Genomic DNA, 17901 nt, shown 5'->3' on the forward strand with positions numbered 1-17901 from the left:
TTAGTCGAACTCGAATTAGCAAAACCGGAATTTTCATAATCGAAAGTGTTTCAAGAGAACACGTGTCTTAATTTGGTGTGTTGCAAAACCCCCGCAAAAAGAAGTCGTGCAAAAGACGGCACGAGATCATGTTGTCTCCCTATCCTTGAGACCATGACCAACTCTTCTCCTTAAACCCACCGAACCCTCGATCACCACACCAGACCACATCCATCCGCGGCGGCAGCGCAATGGTGTTCACCTCCGGCGCCATGTCCATGTCGTCCTCCGACCCCAAGTCCCGCTCCAGCGCCCCTCGCAACGGGGCCCTTGCCTCCGCCATCTCCGCCGCCGTCGCTTCCGGCGGCACCGGCCGTCGACCCCCCGGCGGCGGAGGAGGCGGCTTCGGAGGCTTACTGTCGCGGCTCTTCACCGCCGGACCGGCGCACGCGGCGGAGGAGAATCCGCCGTCGAGGGACTGGGACGCGCACGATTTCGGGCCGAGGATGACGGTGCCGTTCGAGAGGCTGAAGGGGGCGAAGAGGTACAAGGTCTCCGAGCTCAGGTTCCTCGACCGCGGCCCGCTCGGCGGGGACGCGCGCGTCACGGGCGCCGACGACCCCCTGTTCGAGGGGTCGGCGCTGCAGCCGGGCGGCGTGTTCACCCGGGCGCAGCTGCTCGGGGAGCTCGAGGCGCTGTCGTCGTCCGGCATGTTCGAGCGCGTCAACGTCGACGCGATCAGGCCCCAGCCCGACGGCACCCTCGGCCTCACCGTCTCCTACGCCGAGAGCCTCTGGGCCCCGGCGAGCCGGTTCAGCTGCGTCAACGTGGGCGGCCTCGTGCCGGCTGGGCAGGCCGACGAGGCCGAGGACGACGACATGACGCTGAGGGAGAAGATGGCGCTCCAGCGGAGGCAGGACCAGGAGTACCAGCGGCGCCTCCGCAGCGCCACCAAGCCGTGCATACTGCCGGAGCCCGTGCGGGGGGAGGTGGTGCAGATGGTGAGGAAGCAGGGACGGGTGAGCGCCAGGCTGCTGCAGAGGATCAGGGACCACGTCCTCAGATGGTACCACAACGAGGGCTTCGTCTGCGCGCAGCTGGTCAACTTCGGCAACCTCCACACCGGCGAGGTTGTGGGCGAGGTCGTCGAGGGGGAGGTCACCGGCGTAGAGTACCAGTTCCTGGACAAGCTCAACAATGTCATCGAGGGGAAGACCAAGCTTCCTGTGATTGACAGGGAATTGCCCCAGCAGGTACTGAAAAAACCAATGCACTACCTGAAACCAACAGCCTGTGCTTGGATAAGTTTTGTACTGGCATTATTGATCAACATGTTCTTATCCCCAAACTCATTAGTACATGTTCTTGTTATTATGCTCTATATTCACTAAAACGTTCTTATCCTTCCACAGTTCAGTAGTTGAAATTTATTTGATAGCGCAAGCAATTGCTTGGTTACCAACTTACTATGCTACAATGCTCTGTCTACCGATTTGAATGTTTTTATCTTGCTATTAAGTGCAAAGGAAATCAGTACTATTTGACTTATCTCTGTTGATGTATTACAGCTTCGGCCAGGCCATATCTTTAACATCGGGGCAGGGAAACAGGCTCTTAAGAACTTGAACGCGCTGGCTTTGTTCTCCAACATAGAGGTGAATCCATCCCCTGATGAAACCAAAGAAGGAGGCGTGTTGGTCGAAATCAAGCTCCATGAACTGAATCCCAAATCAGTGGACGTGACCACGGAGTGGAACTTTGTGCCAGGGCCTGGGGGACGACCAACTCTTGTAATGTGCCTACGTATTCGCAACCTTTTGATCTTTCTAACATCTGTCTCAAAAATGCTGGACAAGTTCATGATTAAGCTTGTGAAGCTCCATCATTGTAATCAAGCCCTGTTGCTGAACCTGATGTATTATATATCTGATGGAGAGCTTTGTTTCAGGAATCCATTCAACCTGGAGGAAGTGTGGCATTTGAGCACCGCAACATCGGTGGGCTGAACAGATCTCTCGCTGGTTCGGTTACATCCAGCAACTTACTCAACCCTCAGGTGAGTTGGTAATTGGTGATTTTGTTTGATGAATGATTATTTCAGCTTTGTAGTGTGCTTCTTGGTTATTCTAGAAACTGTCACACGCATGCAAGGCATTAGTTTCTGCTCTACTACAATCTGAAAGAACTATCCAACAGCACACGCATGCAAGGCATTCTTGCATTTGCATATACCTTGAAGCTAGCATAGTACTAGCATGGATCCCAGATATTTCCATGTTTCAAATACACTTATATATATCCATGTTTTTGTTTTGTTTTTTAGGACGATCTTTCGTTCAAGTTTGAGTATACACATCCTTACTTAGACGGTGTGGAGGACCGCAGCAGGAACCGCATCTTCAAAACCAGCTGCTTCAACACCAGGAAACTCAGCCCTGTCTTCGTAGCCGGCCCCAACATGGCCGATGCTCCACCTATCTGGATCGATAGAGTTGGAATCAAAGCTAACATAACAGAGGTTTGGAAGAATCGGTACACCTCAATTTCGAAATGTAAATTATACCAACATTTGCCATTGACCAATAATTGCAATTACAGAACCTCACAAAGCAGAGCACGTTCACTTATGGCCTCGTGATGGAGGAGATCACGACGCGTGATGAGAGCAATGATGTGTGCACTCACGGGCTCCGGAGGACGGCCACCGGCGCCCTGGGCATGAACGGCCCACCCACGACATTCAGCGGCACCGGCGTCGACCGGATGGCATTCCTGCAGGCCAATCTGACCCGGGATAACACGGAGTTCGTCAACGGCGCGACCATTGGCGACAGGTGCATCTTCCAGGTATTGTCCTCAGAGCAATCCATCCATCTTAAGTTCTCCATGGTGATTCAAGCAAATTAATCCTCTTGACGACAATTGTGGGCTGCAGCTGGACCAGGGCCTGGGCATTGGAAGCAAGAACCCGTTCTTCAACCGCCATCAGCTAACAGTGACAAAGTTCGTGAATCTAAACAAGCAAAAGAATGGTGCCGGCAAACCACCGCCGGCCGTTCTTGTCGCCCACGGCCGCTACGCAGGATGTGTAGGAGATCTGCCAAGCTATGACGCCTTCGCACTTGGAGGGCCTCACTCTGTCAGGGGCTACGGCATGGGCGAACTCGGCGCTTCTAGGAACCTTCTCGAGGTTAGTAATGTGAATCTCTTTGCAAATATCACTTCCAACCGTAGCACGCATAAGCAATGGTAAAGAATGAAATGGACGAATAAAGTTGAAGTGTCAGGTTCACCTGAACTGACGCATTGTTTCTGCGCCTTAATCATGTAGGTTGCCACCGAGGTGCGCCTCCCGGTCCCCATGGTGAAGAACACACAGGTGTATGCTTTTGCCGAGCATGGCACCGACCTTGGGAGCTCCAAAGATGTCAAAGGGAACCCTACAGAGTTCTTCCGACGTGCCGGCCATGGATCATCGTACGGTGTCGGCATTAAGCTTGGCCCACTCAGGGCGGAGTACGCCGTCGACCACAATGCTGGCACAGGAGCCCTTTTCTTCAGATATGGCGAGAGGTTCTGAACTGGATGATCCGTTTCGTCCAGCTCCAGCGATTGGGGAAAAGGGGTAACAGAATTTTTCAACATGTAATATATTTGACCGTGAACTGTTTGCTAGATAAAGTGTTCATGCAGTATATTTGTTCCATGTTGGATTACACACGGTTTTAGCTGAAGGAGCCCAGTCCCAGTTGTAAAAAGTTTCAATAGAATTTCATGCACGGTGAAACGAATGAGCAATGTTGTGAACTCTCATAAGGTCAATAAATAAACCAAAATTGTTGCGAACGAGAAAAACTAGTTGTCTGCTGGTGTTTTGTCCAGTATCCACTCTATGCCCGACTCATATACTGGCCGGTTCTGGAATCAATAAGGACATCATCGCCCACATCAACGAAAGAAGGCACATTGATCACAGCTCCTGTTTCCAGGGTTGCAGGCTTTGTTCCTCCTGCGAATTAAGATGATTTAGATTATTGTTATTGCACACCATAAAAGAAATATGCAAGACTATTCTGTGGTCTTTGTGACTACATTGTGTGTGGTGAACTACTATTATTAGCTCATGATGCATGACTAACCAATAACATGAACATAAAAGCTCTTGATATTTCTGGAAAGGATGCATGGCTAAACGTGAATCCAACACAAGCCTCACACACAATGCGAGAACGTTAACATTTTTTTAAAGATCTTTTCCAGAAAAAGTTCACCAGGCTTGATCTGCAGAAAAAACATTCTAGAGAACTACCTTGTGCACTGTCACCTTGCCCTGGATCAGTCTCAGTTACGGTCAGCCTAACAGTGATGGGAAGATCAAAATCGATGATCTGCAGAATTTTGTTACGGTCAGTGGTCAATATACACATGCTGCACAGGAATATACAACATTATGAAGTAGTATAGTACCAAAGATTATTAAAAAGCAATTAGTTGACCAGACAGATGACGTGAGAACAGAATTGCACATACCCGTCCGTTCCAGTATAACAAAATGCAGTCCATTCCCTCTTTCAACCACTTTTGCCTGTCACCAACATCTGACTCGTTTAAGCGACTTTCTTCAAAGGTCGTCTGGAAAGGGAAATTGGGATCAGGACATAGTACACTTGAAGAATGCACAGTGCTGATTGCTATTAAACGATGGGTTGGTTGACTATAACAGATAGTTTATTCTATAACTGAAGGTTGTCTGAAAAAAAGGACACTTCTTATCACACTGGTTTCTACAGTAACTGTTAGGTTGCATTTTATCGTAACGAAATACTTCACCTATGCTTCTAAAAATGCCAGTGTGTGAATGTGTGTAACTAGCGGGATTTCAAGCTTTGACTTGCTCATTTCCTTAGATAAGCAAATGGCTTCGAATACATTCAGAGATCTTGCTCTTTGTGATGACAGAACATTCATATTCTGCTTCCCTAAACTTGGATCAGTACTTTTCTTATTAACAGGAGATAAGCTTTCGTTATTTTCATTAATATTTCGAACTGATAAAAATTGTAGTTTTCTGTAATAACTGAAGCCATATTATGCTGCGTGCGATTCCACAAATTTTACCTCAGTATAACGGACAGCTCACTCCATAGTTATCCAGGTAAAAGAAACATGTATAGTTACCAGCTTACTCTGTTTTGCTAACTCTCCTCACTTAGCTCATCGTTTACAGCAGTTGCAATGAGTGAAATAGATGCATGTATCAGATCTATGAACACATTTATGAAACATATAGATATAGGCAGGTAGCAGGTAATCGTGGACATGACATATTTGAGTGAACAAGATGCATTTACCAGATCCATGAACACAAACTGGGATCCATCCTTGTATGTAAATTGTTTGGTTTCCTTAGAAATAGAAGCTTCCTGGATCTGAGAATGTAACAAGTAAAAACTGTAAGCTGGTACAGAACTAAATGTGATGTGATACAACTGAGGACACCAGAAAGTCAACCCACAGCAGGCAAAAAATTAGAATATAAAACTAAGAACATAAGAAAATACTCCCTATTTGATTAATTAATGAATACAAATATAAAATTACAGATGCAAAATAAGAACTGCTAAACTCAGGTTCAGATTCTAAAAAGGGAGTTTCTGCTCAGATTACCGTACTTCCAGCTCGAAAGGTTTTCTCAACTGTGTTTCCAGAGATATAATTTTTCATTTTTGTCCTCACAAAAGCAGCACCTTTTCCAGGCTTCACATGGAGAAACTCTGTAGTTGCATGGACAGGGAAGTATCATTGCTATGTTCCTCACGTTGAGCATACGAAATAAAACAGAGTACATTGATAATAGATGGCAGTTCTTTTTTATTTTTTTGAGCCTGTGCTCTCCATATGCAGAGAATCATTTTTATCTGCATCATTACTTTTAGTTTGGTTATTTCAATTAAGCACTTCGCAGAAGCTCTAAAGCTCAGCCCCACCGTGAGTGTACCAAAAGTGAAAACATACTTCAGAAAGAAAAAACAACCATAGGTTGAACCAAGTTAGATATAAAGGATATGAAGATTAGACCAACATAAGCCCATCTGTTCTCCTACAAACTAAAAGATTGTTGTTTTGGCATCTCACATCTCAAAACAGCAAGGTCGGACTGACTAACAACCAAAACCAGTCTCACGTTGCTTCAGAATACACAGACAGCTAGTTTGGCACAACGAAATTTATCTGCAGAATGGTTGTCTCAAAAATCATACTAACACAAAGCATTACTTGCAAATGATACAATGGCGGAGGCAGGGGGGACCAGCAGCCCCCCCCGCGACATACACCCTCGATACATCTTCATTTACACAGGGAAAGGTTAAAGGTACTGAATTATCCCTATTAGCATAGCTTGGCAGCTAAACTAAGCAAATAATCACCAATGATTGACCAGAGAGGAGGTACATTGCGTCTGTTTGGAAAGGTAAAAGATCATCAGGCATATGGTAATCGTAGGAATACAACAATTTGGCTGCTCTACAGGAATGTTTGTAGTTGTAGGAAAGCATTTCTTGATGAAAGACAAGAGTAGAGAGATAGATACATGTTGCATTGGAGATTGGACTTCCCAAATGAGGAAAGCAAGAGGTTGGGATGGATGTTTAGAACCCTTCAAAAGGACTCATAGAGGATTTTTGTTTTCAAAGCAAACCCTTAAAATCCTACTGTACATAGAGGTTCATAGGGAAATTTCCTAGATTCCATCTCTACCAAATTGTTAAAACTTTATGTAAAAAAAATCCTAAAACTTTGCTTGTTGCAAGCAATCTCTGACTGAATTTGGCAAGGTCATGCGGTGAGGTGCAGGAACAGATGTAAAGGAAGATGGATTCAGCTTGTTACCAATAATCTTCCACGGCGCGCCGTCAACCTCGAGGTTGAATCCTACCTTGATGTCGTTGCTGGAGAGCGAATAAAGTCCTGAACGGAATAGGCTATGACAAAGCGCAGATAGAAAGAAAAAAGTTCCAATAGAAAACTGTAGAGAGGTTAGGGTCCAGGAGAGGCTACTCACTGGTGGGGGAGCGGGAGCGCAGGGGCGCGAGGCGGAGGGGCCGCGCCGCGGCGACAGCAAGGCAGGAAGGAGGCCGCTGGAGTTCGAAGAGGGAGGAGGTGTTCGCGGCGATACGGTGGTTGTGGGTGGCGCCGGCTAGGTGGCGGAGAGCGGCCATTATTTTGGTGCTCCGTTTCTTCCTTCAGCTGGCACCTGCGCGAGTGACGCGATACGGCGATAGTGATAAGGAAGAGGATGATACGGGTGGGACTGACCTGTCAGTGTCCACAGAAAGCAACCACCTCACTAACAATTACAGGGCCCACCTGTCATTGGCGCGGGAGAATAACAATCTTCCTGTTTTTTTTTTTTTTACAATGAATACCATATATTTATAGTAGTGAATATAGTACATGGTAGAATCTCTGGGAATTACAAAATAAAGTTTAAAATAAACACAAACTCTTTATCTTTAAAAACATAATCTTCTAAGTTTCTAAAGGCCACCATAGAAGAATGACAAAAAATTTAAACCATAGATCTGTAAATATCAACTAAGATTTTTTCATAATTTTAACTTGAGCTGCAATGTCAAGGCTACATGTAGCACGCAACAATTAAAGTAGTCACCAACAATGGCAAGAGTACCAACACCAGTATTCCTAGGAAAAAACAATCGAGCAGTCTGGTCGACGTTGCCCAGGAGATGAGAATACAAATCACCATTGTTGAGGATGTACCAGTCGGGAAAATATCGCGAGAATATTCCTTCTCGCGGCAACCATGATAAAAATGTCTAGGATCAATCTAGCGAAGAAAGCCCTAAAGAACCATAACTAGAGAAAAATAATCTTTAAACACCATCATTGATGTCGGGAAGGAGATCTCCTCATCGAACGAAAGACCGAAGATCACTTATTGTAGGCGATGTCATTTCCAATGACGTGAAGTCCAAAAGAATCCGACTACCAAAACCATACCCTAATATATTGAGAACGCTACTACTATTGAAAAAACTCCACTCGTAGATTGGTTCTCCCCTGATGCCGGCGAGGCCGACCTGTGGAGGGGTTACCGTTATGTAGAAGGCGAAGGTGCATGCGACGGTTGGGTTTTTTAGAGGATAGGCGACGGTCGCTAGCTTTGCTAGATTTTTCCAGAGGTCTTACTCTGTTTTATCAATCCACTAGTTCTTAATTGAGATGTCGAATTACTTATAAAAAGTTTCTCTGCCGAAGGTCAGGAATGACAAACCACTTCTGTTTTCTACATGCTAGTGAAGCGAGGCAGAGCCAACAAGAAGAGAAAACTTGCAAGAGAAACAGGATCCGTCCAATTTATGATTTCTATGAACCATATTAGGCTCTCCGATCTCCATCAGCTGGAGGGGGATTTCATGAAATAAGAGGTGTGGACTGTGATTAAAGTTATGTCGATGGACAAGTGTTCGAGTCCGGATGGTTTCACCCGCTTCTTCATGTCCCGCTGGAGTATCATTGAGGGCGGCATCATGCAGGCTTTTGGCTCCCTCTCAAGTCTTGATTCTTATGGATTTGGGGCTACCAAAAATGCTCGCGTTGCACTCCTCCTCAAGAACCTGGAAGTCGATCAAGTGCATAATTTCTGATCGATTAGTTTGATCCATGGGGTTTCCAAGTTTGTGGCTAAGGTGATCGCCACCTAGCTGGCTCCGATCCTTCTCCCTAGCTAGTTTCGGAGCACTTGAGTGTATGTTTTGCCGTGGTTTTTGACTCCACGAAAACTTCATGTGGGTTCAAGGGACGATGCGTAAGATGCATAGTACCTTGACAATAGGTGTCCTCTTCACTAAATCTTTCGACCTAGTGGATTGGTCCTTCCTCATCGAAGTGTTTTAGACGCTAGTCTTTGGCTAGTAAATGATCACATGGATTTGTGCCTTTCTCTCCACGACAAACAACTAGATCCTTCTTAACATATCGTTGTGGTGTCAGATTGCCAATAGGCATGGACTTCGGCAGGGGATCATGTATCCCACCAGCTCTTTATCTTGATCATGGAGGTACTCCATCTCATGATAGAGAAAGTGGCGAGCGAGGGTTTGTTGGCCCAGTTGGCATCTACATGACCACGTCACCGCACATCGATTTATGACGAAAGTGTTGTTACCTTCTAGCACAAATCTTGACAAATTATCTGCCCATTTGATCCGCTGCTCCGAGGAAGAGGTGAGGTTGGTGGCCCAGGAGCTTAGGCTCCATGTGCTTTCTTTCTTCTTGAGGTACCTTGATCTCCTGTTGGAACTCAGAAAACTTACTGCGACATAGCGGCAACACCTGGTGGACAGTGTGGAAAATCATTTGCTGTGGTGACACGCCTCCATACTTAAACAAGGATGGCGTCTATAGATGGTCAAATAAACCCTCGCATCAATGTCCATCTTTGTAATGATGTCCCTCAATGTTCCCCTTAAGACTATGTTGGAGATTGAGAAGATCATCTGTTATTTATAATTCGTTTACGATGAAGCCCGCAGAAGTGAGAGTTTTATCAAACTTTTCATGCCATTGTTTTGGTGCTTGTTTGAGATCGTAAAGTGATTTGTTTAATCTACAGACCATGTTCTCTTTCCCGGTTGCTACAAAACGATCAGGCTACCGCATATAAATTTCCTCCATTTAGGAAGGCTCTTTGGAAGAAGAGTGATAACTCCAAAATTAAGTTTGTACATAGGCAAATCTCCGTTTTGAAGTTAAGTGAAGAGTGCCATAAGGGCATGTTTGATAATCTCCCAATTTTTTTGATAAAACTCAGCAGCCCATCTGGCCCCAGAGCTTTATTGTGCTGCATTTGAGAAATAGCACCCCCCCAACACACACACAAACACACCCCCTCTCTTATGTAAAAGGAGATGTAAGAATGGTCTTTTCCTCATCGGATATCTGCTAAATATCTTGAGTGACTTGAAACGAACCGTCCACCCCCCGCGTCGCCCTCCTCTGGCGACACGGGGGAACCCTAGCCGCCGCCGCACCTAGCGGTTTCCTACCGCAATCCCCCGCATCGCCGCCACCGGAGGGGCCGTCGGCAAAGCCGTGCACGCCCCAGGGAAGGTGGCGGCGGGGCACCTTCTTCCTCCCAGCGCAAGGGAGCTCTCCAGCGGCGCATTTTGGAGTTTGGGCAGCGCGTGGGCGCGGCCATTGCAGGCGGCGAGCGGCGGGCGGCAAGCGGAGCTGGTCCGGCTGGGCCCGGCGGCGAGGTCAGCGACTGGAGGTGCGAGGCGGCGTGCAGCTGGAGGTGCGAGCCGCCGCGGATGGGCTGGATCTGGGTCGCGAGGGCCTTCTCTGGGCTTGGTCTGGCCGGCGTGAGGAGGTGTTCTTCCGGGCTGCCTTGCTGCGGGGGTCGCCGTCTTCGTGGCGCCCAGCAGGGGAGCGTGGCGGTGCGCGGGAGCTCTCGCGATGGCGCAAGGAGACTGCGGTGCAGGGTGCGTGCGGCGGCTCTTCCGGGCGTCACGATACGGCGGTTGCAGGCCAGGGGTGGTGGCGATGATCTTCTGTACCTTTCGCGGTGGCGGCTGCCCGGGTTCGCTCTGGTTGTTTTTGGCAACTATCTCGCGGGCAGCGGTGATGATCCGGACGGCGGCTTTCGTCGCGGCGACGGGGAGCCTAGGCGTGGCGGCAGGAGGGTTGCTTGTTGATCGTCGGGGGCTTGGAGGAGGAGGGAAGGTGTGGTGGTTGTGCCGGTCCTTCTTGGCGGGCGTGAGGTTTTGGAACTCTTCGCTGGGCGAAAGCCTTGTCTTGGCTGCTTGCCGGGACCGACGACGGTGACGCCCGTGGGCGCCGCATCCTTCTTGAAGGCGTCGTTGAAGCGGGTGTTTCTTGCTTCTTTGCCCGGGCTCTTCGGGGGAAACCCTAGATCCCTCGCGGGATAGGGTGTGTGCGGCGCTCTTGTGTTGCTTTGCCTCTTGGGGCCTCGCCTTGGACGTCCACCGGACAGAGGGACATGTGGAGTGTTTAGGTGGTTTGACGGAGGCGGGTTCGTCTTCGGCCAAGCGGGGCACGGTCTTGGGGCCGGCGTGGTAGTTGGAGCGGTGGCTCCGGTCTTTCGCCTCCGCCTATTGCGTTGAGGTGTGGTGTCGACCTGGTTGGTCGTCGACCCGTGTGGAGCGCAGCCTCGGGGCTGGCGTGTGGTGTTGTGTTGTAACGGTTTTTCGGCCAGTTTTCCTCATAAACTGACCAACTCTTTTCTCCTATATCAATGAAAGGCAAAGCTTTTGCCTCGTTTCAAAAAAAATATCTTGAGTGACTTCTTCTCTCAAAATTAAACTAGAAGGATGAGGAGCACCCAAAATATTTTTGTAATACTTTGTGATGGAGAATTTTAAGTTTTCTTGATCAACAATGGTCCGTTCATCTTGCTCAAACCGAAAGATTCTTTTCTTTCTATGTTTTCCATCCGCGATGAGATGGAAATACTTGGTCTTATTTCCACCTTCTAGGATTTATTTCCACCTTCTAGGATATGCTTAACCTTAGCGCATTGAGCCCACATGGATTCCTCATCGTGCCTTAGTTTTGCAAGCTCCCTATCTTCCCCCTTCTTAGCTTCCATGTCAGTTGCATTTAGGAGGTTAGTTCCCGCTTTTAAATCTAGTTCATCCATAAGAAGGGCAAGCCTTTCTTTCTCTTTCTTATAAAGGTTGCCCCCAGTTGCAATGTAGTGATCTCACCTGAAAAAGTGAGAGTCCCTATGCAACAGTGCTAGTCCTGGATCGAGTTGTTAGCACACACAATTTAAGATGAAATACCAAGTAGCAAAGGTCTTCATTACAACTTAAGATCCAACAAAATTAAATAATTCGATACAAGTTGCATAGCTCTCAAGCTAGCACAAATTTCAGAGTTTAAAGCAACAAAGAAATCTTCAAGCATGGAGCCCTCTTCCTTCATGAAGCCACATGCAGACATGTTGAGCAAAGACTCATGAACCTAAACTATCAATCTTCAACTTGCGAAGTAACCTGCAACATAAAATGTTACAGCCCGTAGGTCAATACGTACATTTGGAATTGTATTGGCAAGATGACACTATGGTGGACTCAAATGGCAACCTAACACATACGTGATCATTTGGCTGGTAGAGCTCAGGCATATTAGCATAAAGCCAATTTTATCTTATCATTTGACAAATCATTTTCTTTCATACTAATTATACGGTACCATTGATAGACATCAATGAACCTAGACACCACCGATAGACATCAGTGAGCTTTCCTATTTCATATGATCAACTTGGTTTGGGCGATCTACCCCTGTAGACTCAGACCATAGGCATGACACGGGACCTACTAGCCGATAGTCACTTGCACCAATTTTCATAACCCCTGTTCACCCATCAAATTTTATTTAAAAAGTTGGGACGAGTTGATTTTCGAACAGGATCCTTGTCAGTTCGCTTAGATTGTCCATAACGGGGGACACGGCAAAGTACTTAGATTTAACACTCTGTAGATGTTGTACAAATTTACCCACATGACCTAGTCTGCTCTTCTTCTGCGATGCACATTTTGCTCAAATGGACAGATGTTGACTAGGACGAGACTTTTTCGAAGTGATCCCCCAGACCTTTCTCTACGGACATGTACCAACCTACATTCCCCTACATCATCTGTCACGTAGGATCCGGGTTCTCACAACATACTCCGTTGAGCCAGAGCCCATATTAGCATGTGCTTGTACAGTAGCTAATTAGCAAGGTAGTCTACAGTTCTTTTGTTCCTGGGTGGCCGTCCACAAGTGCGATACACACGACGGTTAATAGAGATGACCCCGTTGCAACCACTCAACATAAACCATGCAATACCAATTCCACCCAGGTAGTTCACTAAACTTAGTTGTTTTTCATAACTCACTAACACAATCATTTCATAGCACAGCTGAGAAACAACTAAATTTAATGGCGACAAAGCAGCCAAGAGGGGGTAGCTAGACTACTGAGATTGCATAGTAAGCATAAAACCCTACACATGTATACTACAAAAATTACTACGTTGCATAGATAAAAAAATGGGATATTTGTGATTGGTGTGTCACTTTCCTGGATGAGGTGAAGAGTTGGTACAATCTTCACAAGCACACACATTGCAGTCGGCACAATCACAATCTACAATCAAGTAACAATGCACCATAAGCATAGTGCCATACATCTCTTACATTTTGAGACGGAGGGAGTATATGATTAAAATAAAGGTATTTGATAAATATGCACAATTAATATTTTATAAAAATAAAATAATATTTCAGGGACATCTCTGCAGGCTAGGTGATTTATAAAGCTAATGCAAAAAAAGATTTACTCAATTTGGGATTATCGATTTTATTTTATAGCCCGGATACTCAAGTTGGGCATTTAAATTTGAATGATTTTTAAACTTCCGTCAGGTTCACATTTTATTGTTCCACAATGTTCCTTATGTTTTTAGGATTCCAACGATATATGATTTCTAATTTTTGGACATACAGAGCTCCTGTTATGAATTTTACAAAGCGCAGACTATCGAATTCTCTGTTTAAACGAAACCTAGGGTGTCACAGACACATGTCGCAATCCTACTGGTTGATACCTCTGTTACGCGGATCACCGTTATAAGCGTAGGATTTATTTAGAAATCAATGGCCAAGATCTAAAGAAAGAAAAGGGAAAACAAAAATAAGAGAAAACAGGGGTGCTTACGCGGCGCTAACTAGGCGCCGAGGTGGAGGTGACGTGATGGCGGCAATGGATGGCTCGCCGTCGGTGGATCGGACGGATTCGGCGTCGGCTCTCCGGTGGTATCCGGCGGCGATGGTGAGGATGACGGGGTGCGACGCGGCGAGGAGCTTCGGGTGGAGGCAGTGGCGCGGTGTGGTTCGGGCCGAGGCGGCCGTGGCGAGCGGATGGAGGTGGCGGCGGAGCGGCGGCTCCGGCGAGCAATTGCGCGGCGGCCTGGCGGCGTAGGGGTGCGGGTGCAGGGGAAAAGGAGGAGGGCGTGGGATTTATAGGGGGCCGAGGGGAACGAGCGGGGTGGGGCCGTTCTCCTTTTTTGTTTTCTTTTTCTGTTTTCTTGATTTGCAAAGCCTTTTGGGGCACAAAAAAAAAATCAGAAAAATACAAATAGAATATGTGTGGATTCCTTGTGAAAAGGGCTTCAAGATGGAACCACTTTTATAATAAAATAGAATTTTTGGCAAATTCAAAATTGGCGTACATGCCTCTGTGGCTATTAGTGTCATTTTAGCTTTGGGGTTTAAAAATGAACTTTGATTTTTCCCCTAATATGAAATGATGATATGATGCTTATGCATGCAATGCATGATGTTTGAAATTTTAAATTTGTGATGTTACATGCAAAGCTCCAACTCGTTCATGACCTCTTCTTTTAAATTACAACACAAATCTCCCAAGTTGAGCTAATATGTCCCATTAATTGCAATGTACAACTCATGTTGCTAACTTACCACAACCTACGATGGCGAAAACGTACCAATGATATATTTTTTATTTTTGATAATCACTTCAAGTTTAAACTAAAATTATGATAAGTTGTTTTTTTGACAATCAATACGACACGTATTCATAGCAACAAATAGTACATGGTAGAGATACACGACCCGTCTCCAATGATTACAAAACAAAAGCTAAAAGAAACGACTAAATCTTCGAGGTCTTCAAACTCTTTAATGACACAATCTGGTACTTATCTGAAGGCAACTAAAAATAGATAAGAAATCGTAGACCTGTGGATATCAACGAAGATTCTCCCATAATTTTAATTTGGGCCACAATATCAAGGCTTCATACACGTGCACAAAAATATTAAAGTAGTCAATGAACATCAGCAAGAGTACGAACACCAAAATACCATGAAAAAAAATAACCGAACAACATGGTCAACGTCGTTGAGGAGCCGAGAGGATGAATCACCACTGTCGAGGACATAGCAGCCGTTACACATATTGTGAGGAGACTCCTCGCGGCAACCATGAGAAAATATCCAAAATCGATATAGCGAAGCAAAATCTGAAAAACCATACTAGAGAAATGTAATCTTCCAACACCACTATTAAGACAATAATTAATTATGAAAGAGAGGGAATATATATCAATATGTCTGATACCGGTAAAATAAGGATGACAATTTTACCCACGGGTAAGGGTATCCGCGGGTACCGTACCCGCATGGGTAGGGTATGGGTACACTTTCATGCCCATAAGTAGTACACATATTCTGCCTGTTAAGTCATGGGTAGGGCACGGGTATAGACTCATACCCACGGGTTACCCATTCACTGCCCGTTTATTTCCAAATCTTACGAAAAAGTATATTTTTGTTGACTTATGAGTTAGAATATAAGAATATTATTTTTATATAATGTTAATTGTTATGTACTCAACTATCTATTATTGAGTTGAGATAATTAATTTTTTTAATCAAATTTATTATTGATAAATGTAAAATTGTGATTAACTTGTGTACGATTTAACTTACCCACCACGTATCCAATGGATACAGGTACCCGCCGGGTATGGGTATGGGTAAAATTTTATACCCATGGATATGAAAATGGGTAAAAATTTGTACCCATTAGCTATACTGGTATAAGTATGATATTGCTCTACCCTAACATACCCTGCCCATTGCTATCCTTACCGGTAAACCCAAGAAGGGTCGCCAAAGGTGCCATTTGGGCCTATCCAGTCGACCAGTCCTACACCACCGCCAACATGTTTCCACGAGGAATGCATAATAGGGCCGTGTCAGAACTGGGTCATTCTAAGCACTACATCTATCCGAATTTCTACGTGTGTTTCTCTTAAAGGTTTTACAGATTCTATTCTCGCATTCACCCTTGACAATTGTATTCCGTTACGAGATATCACAGCGATAAAAAAATTCCTAGAAAATGTAGAGACACGAGTGTTCCGTTTTTATTAGTGTTCTCACGCTCACAGGAAGAGACGGTACTTTATACTAGTAGTTTCTACGGTTCTACCAACCTTTGAAGTGGTACAAGGACAAGATACTTCAGACCCTATTGACACTAGCTAGCACAAAAGTGCTCATGAGCAACGGAAAGACCATACCACATTTGAACTTTAACTATTGATGAAAACTCAAGATGATAAGAAGTGGAAGTAGGAATCTGTTCCAATATCCATTGTGCTCAAAGGTTGTACTGGTTGCTACTTGCCATTGGCTCCAACTTGTCTCTGCCTAGGGCCCGAAAACGACAAGAGAACTTCTTCAAGAACAAAATGATGATACTTAGGGAGAGAAAAGATGGTTAAATATTTGCCGCATTTCGGCGTGGCATCTTGCGCAGCTTTTTTAGAGCCTTCTCTTTCTGCTAATTTTAGAGATTCATTTATTTATAGTTTGACCCAGAAGGTTTCTGCTTATCTCTTATAGAGTGGTCTAAGCATGCTTTTGTATAACACAATAATAATTGTTTTCGGTTCTCAAGCTCCAATGTTTTTACCATTTTAAAATGCAAAATGACGATTACGTGATTCAAAATTCCAAAAAACGTTCTCACATGTATATGTGCGTCATGTATTTTCAATTTCTTTGGTATGATTTTGTATCCATTTTTCACTATGTAAGAAATTAAATTAAAACCATGTAATAAATATAAATGTGTTTTGTGTAAAAAAGACTGGCAGCATCAACCAATAATGCAAATGCCTAGTTATCTATAAATTTTAGAGAAAAACAGCTGGCATATAATAACAAGCAGGTGCATTACTAGCTAGTACTTCATAATAATATTTTGTCTAGTTAATCTCACGGACTTAAAAGATCTACAGTTTCCCCTAAAAAAATATTGATAGTATGACTCAAGATGTAAATATGGGAATACTATTGATGAAAATTTGCGAACTCATATGTAATTTGAAATGCAATTTTTGAATATTTGTAGAAAATATAATGAGATCACAAGTTGAGGTGCTACAAGAAGCTTTTGTGTATAGTATCATAGCTGCGAAAACTAATCGGTACTCTTGAATACCAGTGAGCCTTATTTTTGAAGATTTTGATATTCGCACTTTTGGTTATCTAAAAAAATCTGCCAAAAATATATAGCTAGATATATACATCAATATCGTATGCCAAAAAGTTAGATTAAAGATACATAGTATTTTTGGAAATATAAAATAGAAAAACTTATGACAAAAATACTTGCATATAACTCAGTAATGTAAGAAATTTTTTCTATAGCCCAAAACATAACGAGTTTTTACTGAAACTTCACACGGATATATAGACCATGTATACGTATTTCCGATTTTTATTTGGATTTTTTGATACTTAAAATTTCAAATTTCAAATTTTCAAGAAAAGGGCACACCGGTTCCCGGGTGCTGCAAATTTGTATCATGGTGTACAAGGCCTTATAGCTCACCGTTTGGGGAGATCTGGCTTCTCCAACCGTTAAATTGAAGGGCCGCGAATAAAGAGTGTGCCCATAAGGGAGATTTATCTTCATTACTGGCGGCCAGAGAAATCCCTAATGTTGTGTAATTCATGTACACTAGAAAACAAATAAATAGAATGAAAGCTATTTAAGTACATGTATTTTTCTATTATTTTCAAATTTATATTCAATTGTTAAGGCCATCGATACTTTATAGTTCTTTCCAACATAAAAAAACTCTGTATGTATTAAAGAAAAAAACAATATTTTTATTATGGATAGGAGTAGAGCTACTACTACTCATTTGAGAACGAGGAGATAATAGGATCACTAGGCAACACCATTTGAGAAAAAGACATTTGTCCATTGTGGAAGTCTTGGCTGTTGAGCAAACAAAAGAGCGGCCCAATCCTACTCATCTTAGAACACAAAAAATAGAGGATCGAA

The 17901-nt window shown here is 44.4% G+C and overlaps 2 protein-coding genes across 2 annotated transcripts; one reads left to right on the plus strand and one right to left on the minus strand.

The window, feature by feature from the left end:
• Positions 1-470: 470 nt before the first annotated feature.
• On the plus strand, positions 471-3735 carry LOC124703294 (protein TOC75, chloroplastic-like). The gene is made up of 7 exons (XM_047235521.1): positions 471-1232; positions 1548-1769; positions 1928-2035; positions 2303-2497; positions 2578-2826; positions 2915-3169; positions 3311-3735. The coding sequence occupies exons 1-7, from the start codon at positions 486-488 to the stop codon at positions 3557-3559; spliced, it is 2025 nt and encodes a 674-aa protein (XP_047091477.1). The 5' UTR covers positions 471-485; the 3' UTR covers positions 3560-3735.
• LOC124703295 (elongation factor P) lies at positions 3729-7237 on the minus strand. Its single transcript, XM_047235522.1, has 7 exons — positions 7043-7237; positions 6871-6948; positions 5647-5753; positions 5331-5408; positions 4510-4611; positions 4289-4367; positions 3729-3988 (listed from the first exon to the last, which is right to left on the minus strand). Exons 1-7 carry the CDS (start codon positions 7197-7199, stop codon positions 3870-3872), a joined length of 720 nt encoding a protein of 239 aa, XP_047091478.1. The 5' UTR covers positions 7200-7237; the 3' UTR covers positions 3729-3869.
• Between the last annotated feature and the right edge of the window lie 10664 nt (positions 7238-17901).

This window comes from Lolium rigidum, chromosome 3 (assembly GCF_022539505.1).
Source record: "Lolium rigidum isolate FL_2022 chromosome 3, APGP_CSIRO_Lrig_0.1, whole genome shotgun sequence".
In the NCBI taxonomy this organism is placed as follows: Eukaryota; Viridiplantae; Streptophyta; class Magnoliopsida; order Poales; family Poaceae; genus Lolium; species Lolium rigidum.